Raw genomic sequence first — 26,128 nt, forward strand, 5'->3', positions numbered from 1 at the left:
AAAAAGGTGGCAGAGCAGACTGGGGTGAGCAAAAGGCTTGAGGCAAATAAATAGCAAAACCACTGAGCTTCTCAGATGCTCTCAAAATTCTCTCTGGATTCCTTATTTCCTATTAAGTATAGACCAGTGCCTCATACACAGCTATGAGGTAGGGAGAGCTTTACTGTACCTTACAATTTCCTAGACCTGAGCTTTATAGAAACTTTATTATATAATCTAAGAGTGCCAATCTCTTTGTTCCCAGGATTCTGTATGATAAAACTTTATATAATGTAAATATTTCACCCCCCCCCCAAATTGGGTTTTCATGTGGAATGTACAGGAACACAAGTCATTTCTAGGGATACTTTATAATTTTATTTTACTGTGTGTGTGTGTGTGTGTGTGTGTGTGTGTGTGTGTGTGTGTTTGTATGTGTGTGTGCCAGTACTGGGGCTTGATCTCAGGGCTTCATATTCTCACTAGGCTTTCTTCTTCAAGGTTGGATCTCTACCATGTAGCCATTCTTCTACTTCTGGCTTCTTGCCAGATTTTAGAATTTGTCCCATTTGTCTTCCCAAGCTGGCTTCAAATGAAGATTCTAAGATCTCAACTTCCTGAGTGACTAGGATTGTAGATAGGTAGAAGTCACTGGGTCCAGGCTATTATAAATGTTTATAGAAGTCCCAGTCAATGACAATTTCTCTCACATTTTCAGTTACTTCACGATTCTGCTTTTGTTAATTACTTTATCTCCCTACCTTTCCCCTTTCTTCTCTTCTGAAGAATGTCAGTAGCTGCCAACTCTTTGGGCTTCAGTTGGGAATACTACACAGATAACATGACCTAACGTCACAATAGTTAAATTCTTACCTATCCTATAAACTCAATTAACTGCCAAGTTCTTATGGATTCTCTTCTACAAATATCTCTGTTTGTTCTATGCCTGCTACTATTACTGTCACTATGCTTGAACTCAGTTTTGCCTATAGTTACCCAGCCTTTGCAAATTCATTCACTATAGAATTCCCAGCTGAATTCTCGATGAAACTCCATTCTCACCTTCATTTTTTGTGTTAATCCTTCAAGATTTGACACTAACTTTAAAAATAAATTATTTTTAAGTATTTGTACAAATATTTAAATACATGCATCTTGATTAGTTTTATTCCATTCCATCTTTCTACTTTCTATCTAACTCAGTCTCTCTAATCCCCTTAAGTTGCTTGGTTCCATTTTCACATATGTGTATTTAGCCTTAAAGAATATGACCATCATTGGTTGCCAGTGGCTCATGTTCTATAATCCTATCTACACAGAAGAGTGACATCTGAGAATCACAGTTTGAAGGTGGCTTAGGCAGAAAATTCCTCCAGACTCTTACTTTCAATTAATCAGAAAAAATGCTAGACTTCAGGTGGTAGAGACACACCCATGAGTGAAAAATCCAAGCAACAGCACAGGCCTTGAATTCAAGTCCCAGCACCCCTCACCTTTCTCTCTGTTTCTGCCTCTCTCTTTCTCTCTCTCACACACACACATACACATATATGCACACACAAATATAATTGTGTTTAACTATACAACTTTTGTACAATAAGATAAAATACCATGTTGAACTAAATGGTGGAGGGAACTTTTATGTGTAATACATAACAAAAAGTAATCATCTATAATCATATTTAATCTCTTATAAATTGTCAACAAAGATATTAATATTTGGAGAGAAATGAAAATGAACATAAAAGAATAAATCCAAGTGCTATAAATGACTAAGGATATATGAAATAGACTAAGCTCAGATTAACAAAGAAAAGGAATTGCTAGGTAATATTACATTATTAAAGATTAGAAATATCAATATGTAAAGCCCTTATGATTATAAAAATAGTGTGTCATCTATCTTCATCTGTAAAAACTGGGAAAGAATACTGATGAATATCACCTTTCCATTTAGGAGGAATTCTGAAATCATAACTCAAGACTTAAATTTTGCATATTCCTTGTTCCACTAATTTCAATTCATCGGAAACTATTCTGACATAATGTAACTTGATATAATTTAAACAAAGTTTTATATGCATGTTTATTGAACACAAAATTTTAGATAATTTAAATATTAATGACAAATAATTGACAATCATGTGGATATTACCCCCCAAAATAAAGGTATATAAAGTATAAATTAGAGCAAGTGACTTAGTAACATGGTTGAATGTAGAGCAGGTTCTCAGTAAAGTGGTTGAAAAGAAAAGGCAAGTTTTGATCCTATTGTAAAACAAAAGAAGAAAACAACTTGCATATCAGTGCAGGAAAAAAACGAACAAACCATGTGCACTCAATGACATTAATAGCAGATAGTATGGAGAAACAGAATTTGGAGTAGAAAAAGCACTTAGAGGTAAAAAATGTTTTTTAAATATTATGTTCTTTGATTTTCTTGGAAAAGATGACTTCTTAAAATTCAATTAAAATTAATTTTATTTTTTTCTTTACCAGTGAGTCACAACTCTACTTCCAGCTTTTTTTTTTTTTTTTTGGGGGTCTGGTCATGGGACCTGAACTCTGGGCCTGGGCGCTGTCCCTCAGCCCTTCAGCTCAAGGCTAGCACTCTACCACTTGAGCCACAACGCCACTTCCGGCTTTTTTCTTTTTGCTTATGTGGTGCTGAGGAATTGAACCCAGGGCCTCATGCATACAAGGCAAGCGCTCTACCACTGAGCCACCTTCCTAGCCCATGCTTCCAGCTTTTTTGATGGTTAATTGGAGATGAGTCATATAGACTTTCTGCCTGGTTTGTTTTCAAACTGTGATTCTCAGATTTCATCTTCCTGAGTAGGTAGGAGTAGTAGCTGAGTAGTGTGAGCCACCAATGCTCAACAGAAAATGATTTAAAAATTAATCAAATCTTTAAATTTAAACTTATCCCATGGTCAATTTATAAAGATTGTGACTGACACAGAAATATTGAGGTAAAAACTGTAATTCTGTCCTGAGAGTCTCTGTTTAATAACGACTTGAAGACTCCTGGATTGATTTCAGTGTATCACTGAAAACTGCATGGTTGCTGTTGCTATTTACTGTAAGTCTTGACTTTGATACAGTTTATTTACCTCTTCATGTTCTAGGTGCTTATTTAGATTAATTTGAACTGTCTTCTCATTTGGAAGGCTCAATTGCAAAATAGTTTTTTTTTTGAGGTGCTGGGATTGAATTTAGAACTTTGGTCAAGCAAGTGTATTGCCATTTAAGCCATGATCCCGGTCCATTTACGTTGTTTGTTTTTCGGGTAAGGATTTCCATTTTATTCAAGGCTGTGTTTGGACTGTAATTCTCCTACCTCTGCCTCCTGAATAGCTAAGATCAGAGGTTTGAACACAAGCCATGGCTGGTTTGTTTTTGTAATAGGATCTTGGCAACTTTGCTCAGTGGCTACAGTCCCTGTTCCTCCTGTCTCTACCTCTGGAGTAGCTGGACTATAACTATAGGCCCTTAGCAGAATGACTGTTTTTGATACAAGGTAACTTTTCACAAATTATCACTGGCAGTGAAAGGCTCCAAAGTAATTTCAGAGCCAGAGATGATTTCTAAAGTCAGAGAACCTAATTCTGGTCATATCTTTAAGGCTATAACTTTCTGGGGAGAAAAAAAAACATTTCATTTTGGGGCTGGTGTGTTAGTCTATGGGTTTTATTTGCAGTTTTTTTTCCTCTTTGGAAGCTCTTTTCCAACCTGAATTTAATATGATATCCCTAAATGATAAATCTAAGACCATTGTTCCCCTCAAACACTTCGTAGTCCCACTTTTGAGTGACAAAAGTCCAAGTAAAAGTGTCTTCAAAAGAGGAACACATTGGATGTATATTGCAGCGCCCTGAGCCACTGAAAGGCAGAAGAGGGATGAAGATGAGTCAAAGAAATTAGATGGGATTAGCAGGCTACAGCTCTGTTACTCTATGTGACTTTTGAATTGCTTTTCTTGCTGCAGAACAGCCTTTTTCACACAGCAGGAAACACAGCCACCGTAGCTGCCAAAGGGGAGAAACTAACCCAGTTCTCTTGATGGCAAGTTAAGAAATTTTCAGGAAGGGGCATTGTTTGTCATTTTTTTTCATGAAGTATAAAGATAGGCTACAGGTAGGAGGAGAAAAGGTCCTAGAAAAGCTGTGCCAACCATCCATGAAAATCCAGAGGGGTGTGGCATACACTGAAAACACCATTCATAATTACCAAGTATTTATGGCAGAACTCAAACCCCTGTTTATTGTATTTAACATTCTAAGTTGCATAATTCCTGCCTTCTTTCCAGTTTTGTCTCCTGTGTTCCTTCCTGCCATGTACACTGGGCCCGGTGGGGGCCTGCATTTTTCTTTTTTCTTTTTTTTTTTATTGTGAACATACTGTACAGAGGGGTTACAATTACATGGGCAAGATAATGAGTACATTTCCTATCAAGCATTGTAGCCTCCTCCTTTGTTTACCCTTCACATCCCTTCCCAGCCTCCCCCATTCCCCCCACCCAATTCTCCCCCTCCCCCACCAAAGTTGTAAAGTTCCTTTTATTTTTTTTTTTTATTTTTTTTGAACATACTGTACAGAGGGGTTACAATTACATGGGCAAGATAATGAGTACATTTCTTATCAAGCATTTCAGCCTCCTCCTTTGTTTACCCTTCACATCCCTTCCCAGCCTCCCCCCCCCTCCCCCGCACCAAAGTTGTAAAGTTCGTTTTTGACATGACAACTTGTACTTCTCATTGCTGCAACGGGTCCACCTGCATCCTTATTTAAATGACTTGTTTTTGCCCTTCCTCTCCAAGGGCCTGCATTTTTCCCCCCATTTTTCCCACTAGGAATGCCATTAATTTAAGACTACACGTTCATTTCACATGGACCATTTGTCAATAGTGTGTTTAAAAAAAGCAAAAGAATGGTATCTTTGCAGAATAAAGAGCATGGTTGCTTAGGTTCACTGTAAAACTGGTGATCACACGGAGTTCAATTTCCTTCTCTGTAATGCAACCCACTGTCTGTTCTGGAATCTACACTGAACTCTTGGTTGTTAATGCAGCATACCTTGGTGCAGTCTCTTTTCTTTTACTTCTTTCTGTGAGGTAGTAAGTAGGGAAAACTTCTAGACCTTTCACAGTCTCGAACAACTTTTGCCAGGCCAGCTATGCATACACTTGGCATCTCAGCCACACCTTAGTAGGTAAGATGCTGCCTCTCTCTGCAATCCTTCCCCTTCCCCTCTCTCTCCCTATTCTTGTGTGGCCAATCTGTGTCAAGTTCAATTTAATTATAGTGAAACCAATCTCATTTGTAAAATGGACTATTTTGGTATCTTGCAATTTTTAGTATCTATATAATGAAAATGTTTAAGACATGATTCCTTTTAAAATCTTATCTAACCACTTCTCCCATTTCTCTAGGAAGATATCATTTCTTTCTCTAGACCGCTAGCAATCCTTACATTTTTTTATAATATTTTATCACATTATGCTTTTTCTACAAGCACATCTCCCTCTCATCTGAGCCTTGGAGAAAACTGTATTTTATTCTTCCTGTTATCCTTAATAAGTAGCACTGTGTCCTCACGTAGAACAGGTGCTTAATCAATATTTGATGAATTCATTTGATTTATTAATCAAAATAAAGACCAGGAAATTAGTCTGCAATTTAGTGATGACTCAATTAGTTGAAAAGTCTCCTGAGAAGGAAGTTCGTTTGTGTGTGTGTGTGTGTGCTTGTTTGTCTCTGTCTCTGTCTGTGTCTGTGTGTGTATATAAGGTTCCATCTACATGTAGGGTTGCTTATTGCTCCTACACTATAAAAACATCAATTTATCACTCCTTAAGATGTCATTGTTAAGAACTCTGGTTAAATTAACTTCAGAAAGATCAAAAGCTATATACATATGACCAGATAAGATGAAGTTAAGTGAAATGAACCCCAAGATAGGGACACAAGTGTTTTTTTTCTTTCTTGCTATTGTTTCTAATGTATTTATAAGGTACCATGTGATTTATTTTGTTGCTTTGTATGTCCCTCCTCCATGGTATAACCCCTGGTTTCACTGTATTTGATGTTGGTATACTTTGGGGAGGCGAAGGGAAAAAAGAGTTTAAATAGGGATACAGGTTGACCCATTGCAACAATGAGATGTAGAAGATACTATGTTGAAAAATGAACTTTACAATTTAGGAGGAAATGGGGGGGGGTAAGGAGGTTGGAGGGGAGGGGAGGGGAAAAGCAAAGGAGGAGGCAACAATGCTTGATAAGAAATGTACTCATTACCTTGCTCATGTAACTGTAACTGCTCTGTACAGTATTTTCACAATAAAAAAACTTATTAAAAAGAGAGAATTGGGGCTTCGAAGGTGGCTCAGTGGTAGAGTGCTTGCCTTGCATGCATGAGCCCTGGGTTCGATTCCTAAGCACCACAAAAAAAAAAAGAAAAAAAATCCAGAAGTGATGCTGTGGCTCAAGTGGTAGAGAGCTAGCCTTGAGCTGAAGAGCTGAGGGACAGCGCCCAGGCCCAGAATTCAGGCCCCACAACCGGACCCCCCCAAAAATAAAATAAATAAAATAAGATAAAAAGAATAAAAAGCAGTTTCAAACTCTGTTCTGATATATTTTATATCTATGAACTGTTTATTAATTTGGGGGAAATGCTAAATACCTAGTACATGTTGCTTAAAAAGTTACAATACAAAGTAGCATTTCAAAATCCTGAGAAATGCAATTGAATCTATTTATTTGACCATTAGAAAATCAGTTTGCACAAGGAATGATTTTCTGACTTACCTTACTTTCTGTCATTCCCTTGAGATTTTTTTTAACCTAATATCAGTTAGAGAGGCAAAAAAGTAAGTAGATCAAACTGAAATATAAAGAGAGTCAAATATGATTTTCAGGTTTTTATAGGTTGTAGGAGTAGGAAATACTCTGAGGGGAAGAAGGTGGGACTCAGGACAAGCCAGTGTGGAGGCTGCTGTGGTGATGATGTTGACAGCTGGAAACAGTCCCGATATCACTTGAGAGACTGACAGCCAATAAAATGTGGAGGTCACTGGCTGTGAGAAAAATGAAGTATTTTGAGCTTCTTCCAAAGGATATTTCACAAAAAACAAAAGAGTGATTAGAACATGAGACATATTACTTAGATTTACAGCATGTTGTAGGTATATGTGTTATAATACCAAGGAGTATCAAGATCAAAATTCAAACTGTGAGAGTAATACAAGAATGATGTGGAGACATGCATTCCAAACTAGAGAAGTGTGAGAAGCTTCTGAGAAGAGAAGCGGCTATAGTATTACTTGTGATTCACCTGTGTTTGTTTCTCCTAGTGTATCCTTCATGAACACAGATATTAAGACAGTGATATGGTGAGCAGGAGAGGTAAATGTGAGAGACAGTAGGTGATCATAGAAAGTCACCTTAGATTTGAGGGAGGTTAGACTTCATGAGAGGTCGTTTAGCATAGTGCCATGCTCAGAATCACAATTTAAGAAGATTTTTCTTACCTGTAAGACAACTTTATCAGGAGACAATGAGATCAGAGTGCTCTTGAGCGCAGGAGTTATCAAATGTTTTAAAGAGCTTATAATTTGATTAGAAGTAGCTAAGCAATTGAAGTTTATAATTGTTCTCAATTTGCTACATATTTCTGTTTTTTTTTTTTTTTTGGTGTGTGTTTGTATTCTAGTTCTTTCAATGTTAGTTTAAATGTATGTGCAAGAAGTTCATATAGTATGAAAACAAAATAGTAGAAAAGAAATATGAATTCAAGAAAAAACACAATGTAGAAAAATATTTCAGATGAACTAGGCAGTGATACTGTGGAATGAAGTGTAAATTTTGCTAGGATCACCAGGATGAACTCTCATCCTCAGCTTGTTGATTAAGATGGAGTCTTACTTTTTGCCTTGGGTAGTTTTGGATTGTGATCCTTCCTACCTCTGCTTTCTGAGTGGTTGTGATTATAGGCATCCCACATGATAAAGCCCTCAAAATGTATTCTTGTCATTATAGTTTTTGAGTTAGTGTCTTGATTTTTAAGATGAAATTTTAGTTTTTTAAATTTTTTTATTGTAAAAATACTGTACAGAGGGGTTACAGTTACATGAGCAAGGTATGAGCACATTTCCTATCAAGCATTGTTACCTCCTCCTTTGTTTTTCCCCCATACTCTCCCTTCCCTCCTACCTTCACAACTATACTCCCTCCCCCTCCCCCTTTCCCCGCCTAAATTGTAAAGTTCATTTTTCAACAGTGTCTTGTACATCTCATTGTTACAATGGGTCAACCTGTATCCCTATTTAAGCATTTTGTTTTTCCCTTCCCCTCCCCAAATTAGAAAAGTGTATACCCGCATATATCAGAAAAAACTTACAATGAATTTCTAAAATTAGGAAATACGTTTCTGTCTGAAATATTTTTCTTCTTGTGAACTACTAAAACTCTAAAAAAATCCCACAAAGTTGTAGCATTTTGGGGCGAACTTTCCAAAGCGACTATATGCACTGTCTCCTCCTCACTCCCCATTTTTCTGTATGTAGGCAGGAAGGGAAGTAGTGAGCTTGACATGGCTTCAGGCGTCAAGACCTGTAGATGGCTGGCCATCATAGCCACTCACAGACAGTAATCTCATTCCTCTGAGCTGGAATTTGATAATGGGAACCTTCAAATTCACACACATTGAATCTCAACTCTAAATGCTTCATGCAGCAACCAACTTTTAAAGAGGTGCAAATAAAAGTAGAAGAGCAATAGGATTTACAAAATCCTCTGTGTTTTACTCTAAGAGATATACAAATGAAGGAAACCATGGAGCCTATGTTTCTTTGGGTTTGGCTTACTTCAATTAATATGATCTTTTCCAAGTGTTTCTATTTCCTTATAAACAGTGTGATGTCACTCCTTCTTAGGGAAACATAGAATTCCATTGTGTGTGTGTGTGTGTGTGTGTGTACACACACACACACACACACACACACACACACACACAAACTCTAATAACAAGAAATGCTGGAGGGAATATGGCCAAAAGGAACCCTACTGCATTGTTGGTGCAAGTGTAAACAAGCAGTTTAGAGGTTCCTCAAAAGACTCCACATAGAGCTCCCCTAAGACCCAGCAATCCCACTTTTGGGCATTTACCCAAACGATCACAAACAAAGCCATACTAAGGCTACCTGCACAACTATGTTTATTGCAGCATTATTTACTATAGCTAAGATATGGAACCAACCCAGATGCCCCTCAGTAGAGGAATGGATCAAGAAAATGTGGTATATATATATATATATATATATATATGATGGAATTCTATGCCTTCATCAGAAAGAATGACACTGCCCCCTTTATTGGAAAAAATTATATTAAGTGAAGTAAGCCAGGCCCAAAAAACATAGGTCCCATGGTTTCCCTTATTTGCAATAACTAGCACATGTGAGGGAGAAGTAGAAAAGGTAAAAAACTATGTACATATGACCATATAAGATGATGTCAAGTGAAATGAACCCTAAGATAGGGACACAAATATCTTTGTTTTCTTGCTTGCTATTGTTTCTAAAGTATTTATAACATACCATGTGATATTTTTTGTTGCTTTGTTTGTTCCTCCCCCATGGTATAAGCCCTATTTCACTGTATTTGATATCAGTGGCCTGCATCTTGTATATATATTTTTCTAATTTGGGCAGGGAAAAAAACAAAATGCTGAAATAAGGATACAGGTTGACCCATTGTAACAATGAGATGTTCCAAACACTATGTTAAAAATGAACTTTATAACTTCGGGTGTGGAGGGTAGTTGTGGAGGTGGGAGGGAAGGGATGGTAGAGGGAAACAAAGGAAGAGGCGACAATGCTCAATAGGAAATGTACTCATTACCTTGCTCATGTAACTAACCCCTCTGTACAGCATTTTTACAATAAAAAACGTACAATAAATAAATAAATAGATAGATTTTTAATCTTACAATGCATTGTTACAGTAGGGTTGGTTTCAATGGGTGGCTTCAACAAGTTTGGGAATCTTTGTTTTTACATGGCTGTTTATTTTCTCCATATCCAAGATTGTCAGTTTGAAGAGCTGTGACACACGAGAAAGAGATTTCTTCTTGACATGTGTAAAAAGTATTACCTGTATATCACTAGGCATTGAGCTGATGATGTAAAATATCTGTTCTCAGGTGTTTCTTCTTTTTCCATTTTCAGTGATTGCCCCTGGGAGACTCCATCACAAGTTTTGAGTGCCCAGAACTCCAGTACACTGTACTGTGCTTGTTGGTCCTTCATAAACAGTAAGAAGTCAGAACTCCAGTACACTGTACTGTGCTTGTTGGTCCTTCATAAACAGTAAGAGGTCAGAACTCCAGTACACTGTACTGTGCTTGTTGGTCCTTCATAAACAGTAAGAGGTCAGAACTCCAGTACACTGTACTGTGCTTGTTGGTCCTTCATAAACAGTAAGAGGTCAGAACTCCAGTGCACTGTACTGTGCATGTTGGTCCTTCATGAACAGTAAGAGATTAGAACTCCAGTACACTGTACTGTGCATGTTGGTCCTTCATGAACAGTAAGAAGTCAGAACTCCAGTATACTGTACTGTGCATGTTGGTCCTTCATGAACAGTAAGAGGTCAGAACTCCAGTACACTGTACTGTGCACGTTGGTCTGTTTCAGTAAGATGGGTAAAAATGAATAGGCTAATTTTTAAAACTTAGGATTTGAAGTTGCCATCCATTTTTTAACTCCTTCTAGGACCAGATTATTGCTGCTGCTTGCTGCTGCTGCTTTGTGTGTGTGTGTGTGTGTGTGTGTGTGTGTGTGTGTGTGTGTGTGTGTGTGTGTGTGTGTGTCTTTTGTCTGCCAGACTGGTTAACATGTAGCAGTGTTAACCATTGACTCCGAATTCATGACTTGAAGTTTCAGAGAGCATTGTATCTTGCTTAGCATTTTTCTGTTTCATAGACAGATAATAGATCCTTTCAAATGAGAAATATTTATTGTTTATGATATAAATAAGGATTTAAGTATATGATTTTCTGTGAGCATCAATCGACCATTTCTAGAAAAACAGCTCTGAGTACATTAACTTTTGATGGATCAATGATGTTGTTAATTTATAAAAGGGACAATATCACTATTATATCTATGAATGTTATGTTGACCAAATTTGTCGAAATTTGTAGAGTTCTACACATTATTCATGTTTTTCAATGCATCTGTAATAGCTCAAACACTATTTTTCTATTTTTTTATTTGAAAGAATTACATACATACATACTTTTATAGTACAATGCTATATTCTATTCAGTAAAATAGATGTATAAATTACAGTTATACATCATTATTTGGAACACTTATAAAATGTAAATACAATCATTGTAATATCATTTCACGTGGTTTCAAATATGTTCTTTCTAAATATATACTTTAAGCTATCTCATTAATTTTAAGCTAAGACAGTGTCTTAGATTTCTTACAAAATGCTTTATGTGTGAATAAAGAAGGAAAAGAAGGGAATTAATATTCTGTTTAAACCATTTGTGCCAGGCAACTGTTTCTGTACTTACAATATGCTTGGAACAAAACAGCTATGGTCCTTATTCTATGGTAGCTTGTAGTTTTGTAAGGAAATTTTCCTTAGACTAGAAACAGTTAAATATACATAAACAAATAGACATGAAAGCAGAGAATGAAGTGTGTTATTAGTAATAATGGACAGCTCTTTTAAATAAGATAGGCAAGAATTAGAAGGAATAAATATTAGGGCTGGGTGAGGAAGTGCCTATCTGAGATCCCAGCTATTCAGATGGTGAAGGTATGTGGATATTGGTTGGAGGTCAGTCAAGGCAAAACTATTGTGAGACTGTATCAGAAGTAGAAACTAAAATGTTAACAGACTAGAGTGTCGTCTCTAATGGGCACTAGCCTGGGGCTCAATGCCCACTACCACCACTACCAAAATAACAAAGGTGAATATTAAAAATTTTAGCAATAACATTTAGTGAATTGAGCTGGCCTTTTAATTATTTTTGTAAAAAAAGGATGTGATTATTCATGAAGTAGCTATCTGTTTACAGTAAGAGAAACATCCAAAATGGTAGTTCAGGTGCTTACAAGTCTTTAAGAACCACAGGCTTTAAAAAAAATGTGACTAATTCCATGAAGACTCTTTATTTTTCTTTCTAAAACACAGGAAATCACACCCTTGGTATATTTTAATTATATGTTTTTTCTACTTCATTAATTCCTCCTCATGTTTGTCTGAAGGACTTCTGTTTTTCAATTTGTCTTGGCATACCTGAATTGGGCTATGTTTTTTAACCAGTTGTGACTTTACCCAAGAAGGACATCTAGCAATATCTAGAGACATTTTAATAGTCACAACTTGTATGTCTGTGATCATATGTGTATATTTGTCTGTTCATGTGCTAATGAAATCAAATGAGGAAAGTTAAGAGGTGCTACTAAACATGCTACCTTCAGATAGGGGAACTCCCCACGAAGGAGGAATTATTTGTCACCCAGTTTTAATATTCCTAAATTTGAGAAACCCTCTGAACTCCTTTAGCTAAACTCTTACCAAAATCTTCAGTATTTAATAACATCTCTTGCTTCAGAAGCCCAGATTTGTATCTTCATTCTAGATTTCTTTCCTAATCCCAACTTACATATTCAAATATTATTGATATAGCTTCAGTTGGATGTAAAATAGACTTATTTCCAATGCTAAATTCTTTTTTTTTTTTTTTTTTTTGCAAATCTGCATCTCTTTATATGTTCTTATTTCCTGTCGATGGTACCAGTTATTAAAACAGCTTCTAGGCTAAAAAAATCAGAGTTCTTTAGAACTTCCTCATCTGCTTAATTTCATCCATGACATATATTTCAAGTTATCATTTACCTTCAATATATATATGTATAATATATCCTTCAGAACTTCATTCTTATCCTTTCATTTGTAGTATAGAAATGCTGATGCTCAAAATAGTAGCTTGATCTTGAACTTTTGCCTTCAGAGTTATGAGAAATGAATTTAATTTTTTCAAGGCACCAGCTTGTATGTTAGCAGAATGAATAAAACTGAGTTCTCTTAATAGGATCCTATAAGTTATTTGACTAAGTTCTTCACTACCTGATGAATAACATGTTTTAACATCCCTCTCTCCTTCCCCTCCCTCCTTCCTTTCCCCCTGCCTCCCTCCTTCCTCCTTTCCTCCCTTTCTTTCCTTCCTTCCTTTCTCCCTCTCTCCCTCCCTCCCTCCTTTCCCTTCCCTTCCCTTCTCTCCCTGTTTTCCTTCCTTCCTTCCTTCCTTCTTTCCTTCCTTCCTTCCTCCCTTCCTTCCTTCCTTCCTTCTTTCCTTCCTTCCTTCCTCCCTTCCTTCCTCCCTTCCTTCCTTCCTTCCTTCCTTCCTTCCTCCCTCCTTCCCTCCCTCCCTCCCTCCCTCCCTTCCTCCCTTCCTTCCTTCCCTCCTTCCTCCTTTCCTCCTTTTCCCCTTTCTTTTCATTTTGAACATACAGTCTTGCAATATTTAGGTAGCTATTCTAGCACTGGAACCATACATCCAACCCTTTCATTAACTTTTAGTTATTTCTGTGGTGGGGCTTTGAAATTTTACTAGGCTTTTCTCCAATTGTGATCCTCCCAATCTCTACCTCCTGAATAAACTGAGATTATAAGCAAAATCCACTGCACACAGCCTCTACTTTTTAATTTAATTTACTTTTGTTGTTAATATTTCATGCTGAATTACATTTTACCTTTCAGAGACATGATAGTTATCCTATAGTTTGGATTGTGAGATTACACTGTGTTCTTTAAGATTTCTCTGAAATCTTAAAAAGAATACTGTATTTCCTGTTATACTGCAGTGTGCTTAGAGTTCACTAGCTTTATTTACAATATAAAAGAATTGCTGCATTGACTTTAAGAAATTTTATCAACATGTATTTTATAACGCTTTTGTACTTACTATGGGTAGCATGTAAGGTAAGGTATTTTTCCAAGAATATTGTATAGTTCATCCTGTCTTTGGAATAATATGGGAAGAATGGGAAATATTTTATTTTTTTTGTCAATTCTCCTTTTTCCACTATAACTGAAACTCTAAGCTTTTTAATAATAAAAATTTTCAGGTCATACTGATGAACATATTGTACTAATTAGGGATAAGTTAATTTCTGAATTAAAGATTCAGATTTTTTTAAGGAATGTAGTTGTATGTTGTCACAACACAATCTAAGATTACAAATGAAAGTATGAATCAATGCACATGCTTCTCAACTAGGGAATGTTTGCTAAGTGGTCTAAATTGCTAAACATGCTTACTCAGACATGCTTGCTGACATATATTCTCCTACATTTTGTTGTGTAGAGCCATAGAAACAATATTTAGCATCTTTTTAAGTGCATTTTCCACCACTTAAAAGTGGACACAGAAGCAAATGGGAACTCGATTACTATATTTTAGTTTATCTTATTTTGATTAAATATTCTTGGGTAGTCCCAACATAAAATTAATTCTCTCAAAAATATACAAACAGATGCCTTCTCTCTAAATATGAGTAGAGAATGACCAGGTTTGTCTGTAAACAAATCATTTGCAAACCTAACACTTTTCTCTTAGAGTAAGAGAAATATAGCTTTATAGCTTGGGAGTTAGTTTGCCTTTTTCTAAACTTCAGCTCTACCAGTTTGTACTCAATGACACAGCTGTCTTTATCTTTGTTCTTTGGTGGAAATGGGATTTGAATTCAGAGACTTCACTATTTGAATATGCTTTACCACTTGAAATACAATTTCAGTCCTGAGCAGTTTTTTTTTTTGGTCTGGGCTGACTTTGAACAGTGTTCCTCAGATCTTAGCCTTCTGATTAGCTAGGATTACAGGTGGGAGCCCTGGTGCCCAGCTGTGGGCAGTTTTTAAGTTTGCATTTACTTTCATTTGAACTTATGCAATGGTATCTAAACTTAAGATTAATTTAAGGATCAGAAGAGATACTTCAGATAGTACCTCTGGTATTGTTCATGATGTCCTAGGGAATTGGGATATCATAGTTGGTATATAAACTAACTGAAAATGAGGCCAACAAATATACAATTGTAACCATGCTAAATGCAGTAGACAGGTTGCTTTCTAAAACATATTGAACTGTATTGGAGGTTATGGAAAAATTTTCCCTGGGAAGACTAACTAAAGCTAAAGAACAGTAGATCAGAAGGTGTGTGCTTGCTGCATATGTGGGTGAGTATACGTAGAACACAAGTTCTAGGCAGAGGGAAGAACATGGAAAATGGCTCTGGGGTAAGAGAGTGTTTGGTGAATAAGGCCTGCGTGTTTGAGAATTAGTACAATAGTCTCTGATACTGGAGCTAAGACTGGGAGGGAGGTAGAGAGGAAAAGTCCATGACTCTGTAAGCCTCTGTAGGCCACGTGTGGGAATGTGACCTAGGAACCCATGACAGATACGTGAACTGTAGAAACACATTGGCAATGATCTCTTATTAGTATTGTTGTTACTTTTAATCTCTACAGTTCATTAAACATTAGATAAGATTATATGTTTCAATATTTATGTGTTTCTTTCTCCCTATTATTGCAGTTGTCCAATGCTCATTCCTCAAGCTTTCCATTTAGGAATAAAACTGAGAAGACAGCTTTGTTTTCTTTCAATTTTACTATTTAAAGGAGAATTTTCTTTGGAATAACTTCAGGCAAGATAAATGAAAAACAATTGCTGACATATTACCTACTGTGATACTTATAAATATTTTATGCTTTTTAGCCTTTGTGAAATCAAATGCTGTCATTTGTTACCAACTTAAATAAATTAAGAACAAAATTGTTAGAATTGTTAGTGTCCCATGTCGGCAGAAAACGCAGAATGATTTCACGTGTTTTGGTCTTCATCTAGAACCAACTTGTGGAAATGGAAGACCTCAAGCCCACTGTGTGAATGAGTGAAAAGAGCTTGAAAGGTGGCTTTACATGTGTGCCTTTGTGTACCTGTGCACACGTATTAGTTTTGCTGATCTAAGAAATACTGGTTAGTTCAGAGTCAGTACGGAAACTTTGAAGTTTCCCAGAGTCAAAGAACCAAGACTTCTTCATATTTGAATATAAGAGGATAACTATATTAGACCATGTAAATAAACTCATCATGTCATGAACATTAAGTACAATCTGGGTAGCCAGAGGATGCTTAGTGTGATATTCCACCAGGGTTTTCTTCTTTGTACCATATGTTTGAACAAAGAATTAGCCATTTAAAAGTATTTTCTTCATGGGTAGGTTAATATCACCTGATAATTGTTTTTAAATAAAATGCTTTAATACATCAACTTTTCACCTAGAATATGAACCGCTTGTGTGCAGTGTACATTTGTCTGCTGTGTACCATATAGTGCTTGTTGAATCATTTTGGAAATTACTGTCATGTGTTCTAGGAGCTGATCTTCAGGTTTGCATATCTGAGAAACCAACATGTTGCACCAGGAAGATGGAGGAGAGATATCAGATTGCTGCTCGTCAAGATCTGCAGCAGGTCCTCCAAGCATCCAGCGCTGCGTTAAAGTTGCTAATATCTCGAAATGCAGCTTCTTTCCAAGGTAAATGTATTTTGAGTTCTGAAATTAACTGCTAGCTTTATGGAGTGAATTGACTCTGATAGAGATACTGTTAATGTGGCTAGGCTTATTTCCTTGTTGTTGCATATTATTTTAGCATAAAATGGAGTATTGCCTTTTCTTAACTTCATAACTTATGTCTGAGGTTATCCAGGACATTGAATAAACTGTTACATTATTGACATAATCCTGGTGAGTATTTGACTTTATAACACAATTCTTACCCATGAGTTTTCCTCAAGGCAAGCAGACATAGTAATTCAATTTCGTGAAGAATATGTTACATAAAATATCACTGCTTTTAACTGGCAATTTTATATTTAAAAGTACAACCCAGAGAAATATTTAAGATTTCCTTCTGCAACTTTATGTTGCTTTCATAAGAATACCAGTTCAATATAGCAAAATGCAGGCAAGTATGATAAATAGAAAACTAAGAATATTAATTGAATGTTTAAGGGTCAGATAGGACCAGAACACAACCTTAGTTCAACCAATATGTTCAGGAATAAAATTAATGAGTTATGAAATTACCTGGCACACTGAAAAATAGATGATCTTTTTCTTATTTTAGCAATCTTTTCTATAAAATTGCTTATTGCTATAATAAAACACCTTAATTTATTTTCCTCTTTTATAAAGCATTAGCTATTCTGTATATGACTTCAATGGTAATGTGTAAATTATACTGCTTTTCAAACAAATTTATTGTTTTTGTTCCACATAGAATATAACTTCTGACAGTATTTTTAATAAGTATATTTATGTCAATGTGTTTAAATAACTTGTTTTGTTTATATGATATTACTAAATCACAAGGCTGGTTAATTTTTAAACTATACTTATTAAATAGAATCAATATAATAACAGAATAAAATTTAAATTGACTTAAAATGTAGGTCATGATGAACTGGTATTCTTTTCCTACAATGTCAGATTTTGTGTGTGTGTGTTTGCTTTGTGTGTGTGTGTGTGTGTGTGTGTGTCTGTGTGTGTGTGTGAAAATATCATACAGAGGGGTTACAATTGCATGGGCAAGGTAATGAGTACATTTCTTATCAAGCATTGTTGCCTCCTCCTTTGTTTCCCCTTCCCATCCCTTCCCATCTCCCCCCTGCCCCTAGCCAAAGTTGTAAAGTTCGTTTTTTGTCATAATGTCTTGTACATCTCATTGTTGCAATGGGTCCACCTGAATCGCTATTTAAACAATTTGTTTTTTCCCTTCCCCCCCACAAATTATACCAACATCAAATACAGTGAAGACAGAGGTTATACTGTGGGGGAGGGACATACAAAGCAACGAAGAAATATCTTATAATTATGTTAGAAACAATAGCAAGAAAGAAAAAACATTTGAGTCCTTATCTTGGGGTTCATTTCGCCTAACATCAACTTATCTGACCGTTTCTGCTTGTCTCAGACATATACGACTTATTGCAAATAAGAGAAACCATGGCACCTAGATTTTAGGATCTTATTAAATATATCCTATTTCAGATTCTTTGAAATACAACTTTCATGCCATCAAGTTTATTCATGTAAAATATTGGAGGAAAATGTACTGATATGCGTGTTAAACAAAGATTTGTGATATTAACTGGCTAATTGGAATACTTTAGCCACTATGAAAAAGTATAATTACTATGTGTAATTTTTTGTCACTAAAAACATGTGAAGTCTGGGATTTTCTCTATTTCCCAGAGTGTCATGTAATTTCATATAATCTTTTGCTTTCTGTTTACTAAATTGTATCTTCTGTTTTTAATAGATTGAGTTTTACTTTTTATTAAAAAATTAATTAAAATAAAAAAAATAGAAAAAAATTATTCTTTCTGTCCTTTTAAATTTTCTTTTCTGGAACTGGGATTTGAAGCAAAGGCCTCAAACTTTCTTGGTTTGCTTACTGGGCTTGATTGCTAGATTTGCTCTACCATTTGAGTCATACTTCCAGTCCAGCTTTTTGCTGGTTATATTGGAGATGAAGACTCATGGAATATCCTGCCTTTGGTTGCCATAAAAGTATGATCTGCTGGATCTCATTCTCTGAGTAGTTAGGAGAAAAACCATCAACCGCCAGTGCCTGGCCTTGCCTTATTTTCTTGTTGATGCTTTTGTATGTCTGTTGAGTGCCTACTAGTAGCCAAATCTTTCAAGTACTTATATTTGAGGAAGTGCCTAACTGTTAAATATATTTTACTTTTATTGGCTTTAATATGATAACGTGCTTATTTACTTATTTTAAAACTAGAATGGGCACATTGTATTTTTGTCAGTTTCATAATGAAGACTATTATACTGGCCTTTGCAGTTTTAAGCAGCCTGTGATTTAGTGTGTTTTCTTATGCATCAGCTACAAATGTAATTTTTTCTTATCAGACTTTCCCTTATCTCTGAAGTTAAAAGTTGTTTGTGTTTTTCAAATCTATGTCAGCAGGCAGCTATAAATTATCGGTATTCCAGGTAAAAGTTATTGGAGCTAAAATTACTTTGCAACTGGAAATAAAACTGGCTTTGCATGAAACATAATTGAGGGTGGAAAAGAATTAACTATAGATTTAAGATCAATTTTCCTTGACAAAGTTATATATGAACTCTAAGAAGCCAACTTCTAATTGTTTGAATTCTGATCAATACAAATTATGATAATATTATCTATGCTTATAGTAGTTTGACCTGATAGGCAAAACAACTTGTTCACAGTAGGCTAAACAATCCTTCCTTGATTTTATATTGAGTACAATTGCCATTTTCAGTATAAGAACTGTACATTAATTACATAGAAGATGAGTTGATTAATTACCAGATTATTTATAATTTTATCTTTATATTACTTAAACTATCTTGGTTTTGCAGAGATAGTTCTCAAAAGCTGCCTATTTATTTTAAAGGGAAATATCTGTAAGATATTTAACTAGCTACATTGTAAAAATGTTTTTTATTGTAAAAATAATGTGCAGAGGGGTTACAGTTACATGAGTAAGGTAACGAGTACATTTCCTACCAAGCATTGTTACTTCCTCCTTCGTTTTTCCCCCTACCATCCCTTCCCTTCCAACCTAGCTACATTTTTGAGTATCTAATAAATTTTACTGAACAAATAGATATGAAATGTTATCTTGTTTTCAAAATATGGTTCTCTCATTGTTAGTGAGCCTGATTTTTTTTCACATAAACTTTTATTTTGTGGGCTATTTTCTCTTAGAAACATATTATGTGTATATACACTTAGAGAATGTGCAATGAATATATTGGATATACTTAAATTCTTCTTAAGTATAGAGACTGTCTTACATTTCTAAATCTTGAAGTTTTCCCTAAAAACATTCAAATTTGATCTATAGCCTACAGATAATTTGAGTTCTGTATCGCCTGTGGTTAGCAGTTGCATGGGTCTTCCTGCCTCTGGTCCTCCGGCTTTTGTATTTCTCATTCATTGTTTCTTTTCTATGAAATTCAGCATGACTTTCTGTCTTCAGTTTCTAGCTCACAAACTCATGCGTGCACACTTATCTATGAATTATGTATAAAATTTTATAAGCTGGTAGTGAGGGAAGAAAGAAAATGTATAGATGACAAGTAATTTTAAATCGAGTATTCATTGCTATGTTGCCAAGTCTTTTTACTGCTCCTCCATTGATTCTTGAAATCACCAGTCTCCCTCCTTCTCTATGGCACATCTCCCACTGTGCTGCAATACTGTAGTCTGCTCTTATGATGGTGAGATACCATAAGTTCTACTTCCTGACACTTAATATAGGAGCATAGAGTATTAAATAAATACCACTCAGCTCTGAGGGTAAATGTAAACAGTACTTTTTGATTATTTTTTTCTATCCCCTAAAACATTAAATCCACAAGCACAGTTAATTTTTCTAATGCAAAAGTGAGTTTTTAATATTAAATTAAATCCATTATACATTTTTAAATGATAGTTTTTATGGTACTAATCCATTAAAAAATATTAACAATTGCTATCTGCTTTTAATACGGACCTTAGGAATGTTTACTTCTAAAAATCTATTATAATTAGTAAGTTTCATTCAGAATTTTATTTTGTGTGTGTGTGTGTGGTATCGAGGTTTGAACTCAGGGCTTTGTGCTTGTTAGGTAGGCTCTCTACCATCTTTGCTTTGGTTAATTTTGAAAACTTTTGCTCTAATTGACCTGGATTTGATCCTCTAGTTTATGACTTCCCGATAGCTGGGATAAAAGTATGTACCACCATGCCCAACTATTAGATAAGATGAGGGTCTTGCTAACATTATGCTAAATCCATTTTTATTAAATGTTTTACTTATCACTACATACTTAAGGAAGAAATAAACTATATGAAAAGTAGTATTTCCAAGTATTGTACAGAAATATACATTAAAGATGGTATTATGTAATATGATGCTCATTTTATAATTAAATTTTTATGAAACATTTAAAATATTTTACCCAGTAGAACAAATTTTAGTATTACATTGATAGTGGTATTTAAAATTTGTATGATGAATAATGGAAGGCTCATACTTTTTCCTCTTAATCCAATGCTCTTAATATCTAAAGTGTTTTTTTTTGTCTTCTGTGTAGGAAAAACGTTGCAATACAGAGCATAAAGCATTTTTCTACTTATAAAGAGAGTGGCAGGAAAATGCTCATTGCCTAAATGTATTTTGTGTGAAGAAAAAAATTTCCATGAGTGATTACTTTTTATTGCAAATTATTACTAGTTTATTACTATCATAAATTATTTGTGTGTATATTTTTTGAACTGTATCTAGATGAACTACCTGATTTTCCAGCCTTTTTCATATGACATTTTTTATTGGTCTTTTTAATATCAACATGTTTACTTTTGGGAATGGTAATTTACCTATCAAGTACCAATCTAACCAACTAGCTAAAAAGTATCATTGTTAGTATTTGAAGTGTTTGCAGTTTTACATACTTTAAGACTATACAGTGTTTTTTATTTTTGTTGTTTTTGTTTTTGTTTTTGGTCATGGGACTTCAACTCTGGGCCTCGGTGCTGTCCCTCAGCTCTTCAGCTCAAGGGTAGTGCTCTACCACTTGTGCTACAGTGCCACTTCTGGTTTTCTGGTGGTTTATTGGAGATAAGAGTTTCAGAGACTTTACTGCTCAGGCTGGTTTTGAACTGCAATCCTCAGCTCTCAGCCTCTTGAGTAGCTAGGATTACAGGTGTGAGCCACTGGTGCCCGGTGACTATGCAGTGTTTTATCTAAGACATTGAGCACTTCAATTTTATAGGAAAGATAAAACAATAGTATTATGAAAGGATTTAAGAAATTATAAGTCAGTAATGCAGCTATTATCTGATAACAGTTTCTCATGAGTTATTACTAGTTGTGATGGTAGGTACCACACAATATTTATTTTCTCTTCTGTCTTGTCAGAATACCACACTTTTTGAGGGACCATCTTCAATAACAATATGTTTAGGGAACATGAGCCCTGCTGTAGCTATAGGGAATGATATGAAATGAAATAGGAATAGATTTGAATAGCTTTTGTTGGAAATGGGAAAAGCAATGAATCACAAAGCGGTCAGAAAGCTAACAGTGTAGATAACTAGTTAGCAATACCTATTTATGTTATGGTACGGTTGTTTTCAATTTTAGTCTTTTTCATCATGCAGGGAAAAGGTTCAAGAGGGTAGCACCAACATAGATGGTTGAGCAGGCACCATGAAAGGTTATGAGGACAGGAGTTCTGTGCATTATGCAATAATTATTTATGAGTAATCTCTACCTGGCAGCATTGTTGGAAATTCTTGGGATGTCGAATGAACATAGCAAAGATCTTTCTAGTTGGCAGTTATCTGGAGAAGATAGAACATCATTCAGATATGTGTTAAAATATATTAAACTCCTTGGAGATGAGAATTGTAAGTACTAACGTGTTTTAATTTTCAATTAGATAGGCAGAGGAAAGGTGAAATTACAGCTAAGAATTGAAGGAAGTAGAAGACTTTGCTATGTGAATATCTGGGTGGAACACATTCTAGGAACAGAGGAGGCCCTTAAGGTAGGAGCAAGCCTTAGCTGTGAGAAGAACGTCAACAAGAATGCCAGAATAGTTGGGCCCCAACAAGTGCCACAGGGACTGTGATTGGAAAGGATAGAACATAGAAGCAGATCAAGTGGGACTCTTAGGCTTTTAGTTTCTTTTTCTAAAGCTGGAAGTTTTACCAAATGAGTGGCTTGAGGGAAATGGCAGTAGGTTCTCCATTGGCTCTAGAATCTCTTTCTCTTGCTAGGAGAGTGAGACCAACTGACTTGTTTAAAGTTCTCAATGAAAGAAGAAGGATGTTAGTTGATGTATTAATTGGTATGTACATTATTTGACTATCCAGTAATAGCTAATCTTTGTTACAGATTTGAATAGTAATGGTATAGAAGAGACAGATTTCTAATGATTATTAACTGGCTCTATAAACTGATAAGAATGTTCTTTTTATGAGAAAGTTTATATGAAATTAAAAAAAAATAATTTTGATAAAATGACTGATGATTCTACACTATGGAACGTTTACCAAAGTTTATTGTGATTTAAAAGTGAAGGGCAGTATAAAGAAATAACAAACCTAGTTATCAAGTGAAATTTGATAACAAATGAAATTAAACATCAAGAAAAATATTAACATAAGATAACATTGAGTATATCAGAGAATAGTATTTAAGCTAAAAGTGATAAGTTTCAGTGTGAGAAACTTGTTTAGACAAAAAGATATAGTTGCATAAAATTAAAAATTCAATAACTTATTAGTGAATAACTCAGCAAGTAAGGTTCTATCTTGAACATTAGGGTGTCAGCACTCAAGTATGAAGTCTCGCTGGGAACAACAAAAACATATTTGCTATTTTAATATAAGGTAAAAATAACAAGTTCTGTTTACGAAGCTATAAAATAGTTACCAGTTACTCAAATGTTTTTTATTATAGCATCCCTTCTTTAATAATATATTGACACTTGTTAATTATCATAACTATCAAATTAAAAAATAACTTATCAACTTTGAAATACTTTATTAAAATGTAGGAATTTTCTTAATATTTAAACTAGACACTATGTTGGAAATGAATGTTACAACTTGGGGGAGAGGGAATTGGGAGGGGAAAAGGTGGGAGAAAATGAGGAGAGGGTAGCATTAGTCTTAAAGAAATGTACTCATTACCTGACTGATGTAACTGTAACCCCTCTGTACATCACCTTTACAACAAAACTTAAAATTTAAAAAAGTGTTTAAATTTTAGTCTCAGGGGAACAGGTTAAGATAAAAATAATGAATTATCACTGATAATATTCAATTGACAAAGTGATAAGTTATAATAGAAAATAAGATACTTCTCTTTCCTCAAATAGAGGATTTAAATTATATAGCCCTTCCTCAATATTGCTGTTATTCATGCATATATCTTTTTTTTTTCTTTTTTCTTTTTTTGGTTGGTCGTGGTGCCTGAACTCTGGGCCTGGGCACTCAGCTCTTCAGCTCAAAGCTAGTGCTCTACTATTTGAGCCACAGCGCCACTTCCAGCTTTTTCTGCTTATGTGATGCTGAGGAATCAAATCCAGGAACTCATGAATGCAAGGCAAGCACTGAGCCACCTTCCTAGCCCCCCATGCTTATCTCTTTACATTTAACATGAAATATATTTAGTAGTCAATGGACTATAGCTGTTGTAGCTTTTATGCAAGAGACTTAAAGTGGTATCTCATGCTCTAGAGAGTTACAATAGTAGTGGCATCTCATGCTCTAGAGAGTTACAATAGTAAATAAACAAAGGGTAATTGTTGGATAGCTGTGTGTGTGCTATGCTTTTTTAACATTCCAGGATAATTCTGCCTGTGGGCAAACTTTTGTATAAACAAAGATAATTAAACTCTTTTACCTTAGAAGGTGGTGTTTTCTGGTACTGTTTGTTTGACTTCATCACCTCAGAGTATAAACTTGACTTGTATATTAACTTAGGAAACATAGTCAATGTTTTTTCTCTAAGTAAGAATGAATTAAAGATATACTATAATACAGCAAAATCGGTCTTTGGTGTGGGAAAACTATTGTGACTGGGTAGTCAATATGCTTAAGGATTTAAGAATAAGGGCTATAGAATATGAGGGTCCAAGTTTGAATTCTATCTTTAAATTGGCTTACTGCAACTCTGGATTCTTGTTTGTATTAGAAGATGATTATAGCACTTTCTTCTTCTAGGCTGCAGTTAATGATTGATTGAGATAACTTCATGTTAGGACCTGGCACAGTTCCTAGTGCCCATTACATTATAAGCACTCAGTATATGATTTTTTTAGTGTGTTTGGGGAATTGTATGAAGTCAGTCAACAAGTTGTTAGAAGGGCTGCCTTGGTTCAACAAAATGGGTACAAACTCCTCTTTATGTTTTTGTGGATTTGCAAATAGATTGTATGTGCTTGGGGTTAGTGTCAGTGTAGTCTAAATTGTTGAAGGTGAGCAATTAAGACAAATTATTTGGTAAATAATAATTGGTTCCTTCCAATGCAGGATTTCTGCTGCCAAGTTAGTAATGAAATGGGATTTCAAACTTCACTGAATTGTAATGTTTTGACTCATTCTGACTGAAGTTCACATGTATTCTGAAATCTGAGCGCTGCTGAGCAGAATGCTCCAAAAGGAAAAAGCCAATGGGAAGTTAGCCAAGGGCTGGCTTATGAATACACTAATATTGTCATCCTTCTCCTCAAATTATTCCTTTTCATTGCAGCACAGACTAATTTGGAGACAGTGATTATAATAATTTGCTAATGCATACTTTTAGATATATCAACATCAACAGCAAACATCTGTAAATGTAGTCACAATGAATGACCAGCATCAAAACTTGAAGCCTCATGTATATGAAGATACTCTTGCATGGAGAAAATGATAACAAGTGACTAGATAGACTTAATGTAATTTCTGCCAAAAATGTATAGGATTTTGTATAGATACACTCAAATCTTTTCTTTCTTTTTTTAAATTTTAATTTTATTGTCAAGGTGATAGACAGAGGGGTTACAGTTAAATAAGTAAGATAGTGAGTACATTTCTTGTCAAACTTGTTACCCTCTCTCTCATTTTTCTCCTTCTTTCCCTCCCTTCTTCTCCCCCCAGTTGTATAGATCTTTCCCAACATAGTGTCTTGGGAGTGTCACTGTTGCTTTGGTCCTTTGTCTCACCATTCTGTTGTTCCCCTTCCCTTCCCTAATTCAGATAAACATACATATACTGCCAAAATCAAATACAGTGATAGTGATAACAGGGGATAAAGCATAGGAGGAGAACACAAAAGAAAGAAGAAATCACTTGGTACATTAAAAACAACAATAAAAAAACCTCTTGTGTCCATGTTTTTGAGTTCATTTTGCTTAGCATCATCTGTATGGTTATATGTATTATATCTATTGAGCTCTTCTGCTCATCTGCTGAGATTGCTCTAGATGCATACTAATTATTACAAAGGGGAACCGTTTTACAAAGTGAAACC

General features: G+C 35.1%; 1 protein-coding gene across 1 annotated transcript in view; it reads left to right on the forward strand.

Moving 5' to 3' along the window:
• Positions 1-26,128, forward strand: part of Gpc5 (glypican 5) — a 1,062,082-nt gene that overhangs the window by 12,194 nt on the left and 1,023,760 nt on the right. The window contains exon 2 of the mRNA XM_042682662.1: positions 16,443-16,604. Within this exon, the coding sequence (XP_042538596.1) occupies positions 16,443-16,604 (162 nt within the window). The remainder of the gene's footprint in view (positions 1-16,442; positions 16,605-26,128) is intronic.

Source organism: Dipodomys spectabilis, unplaced genomic scaffold, assembly GCF_019054845.1.
Source record: "Dipodomys spectabilis isolate Male_0828 unplaced genomic scaffold, ASM1905484v1 ptg000075l, whole genome shotgun sequence".
Classification (NCBI taxonomy): Eukaryota; Metazoa; Chordata; class Mammalia; order Rodentia; family Heteromyidae; genus Dipodomys; species Dipodomys spectabilis.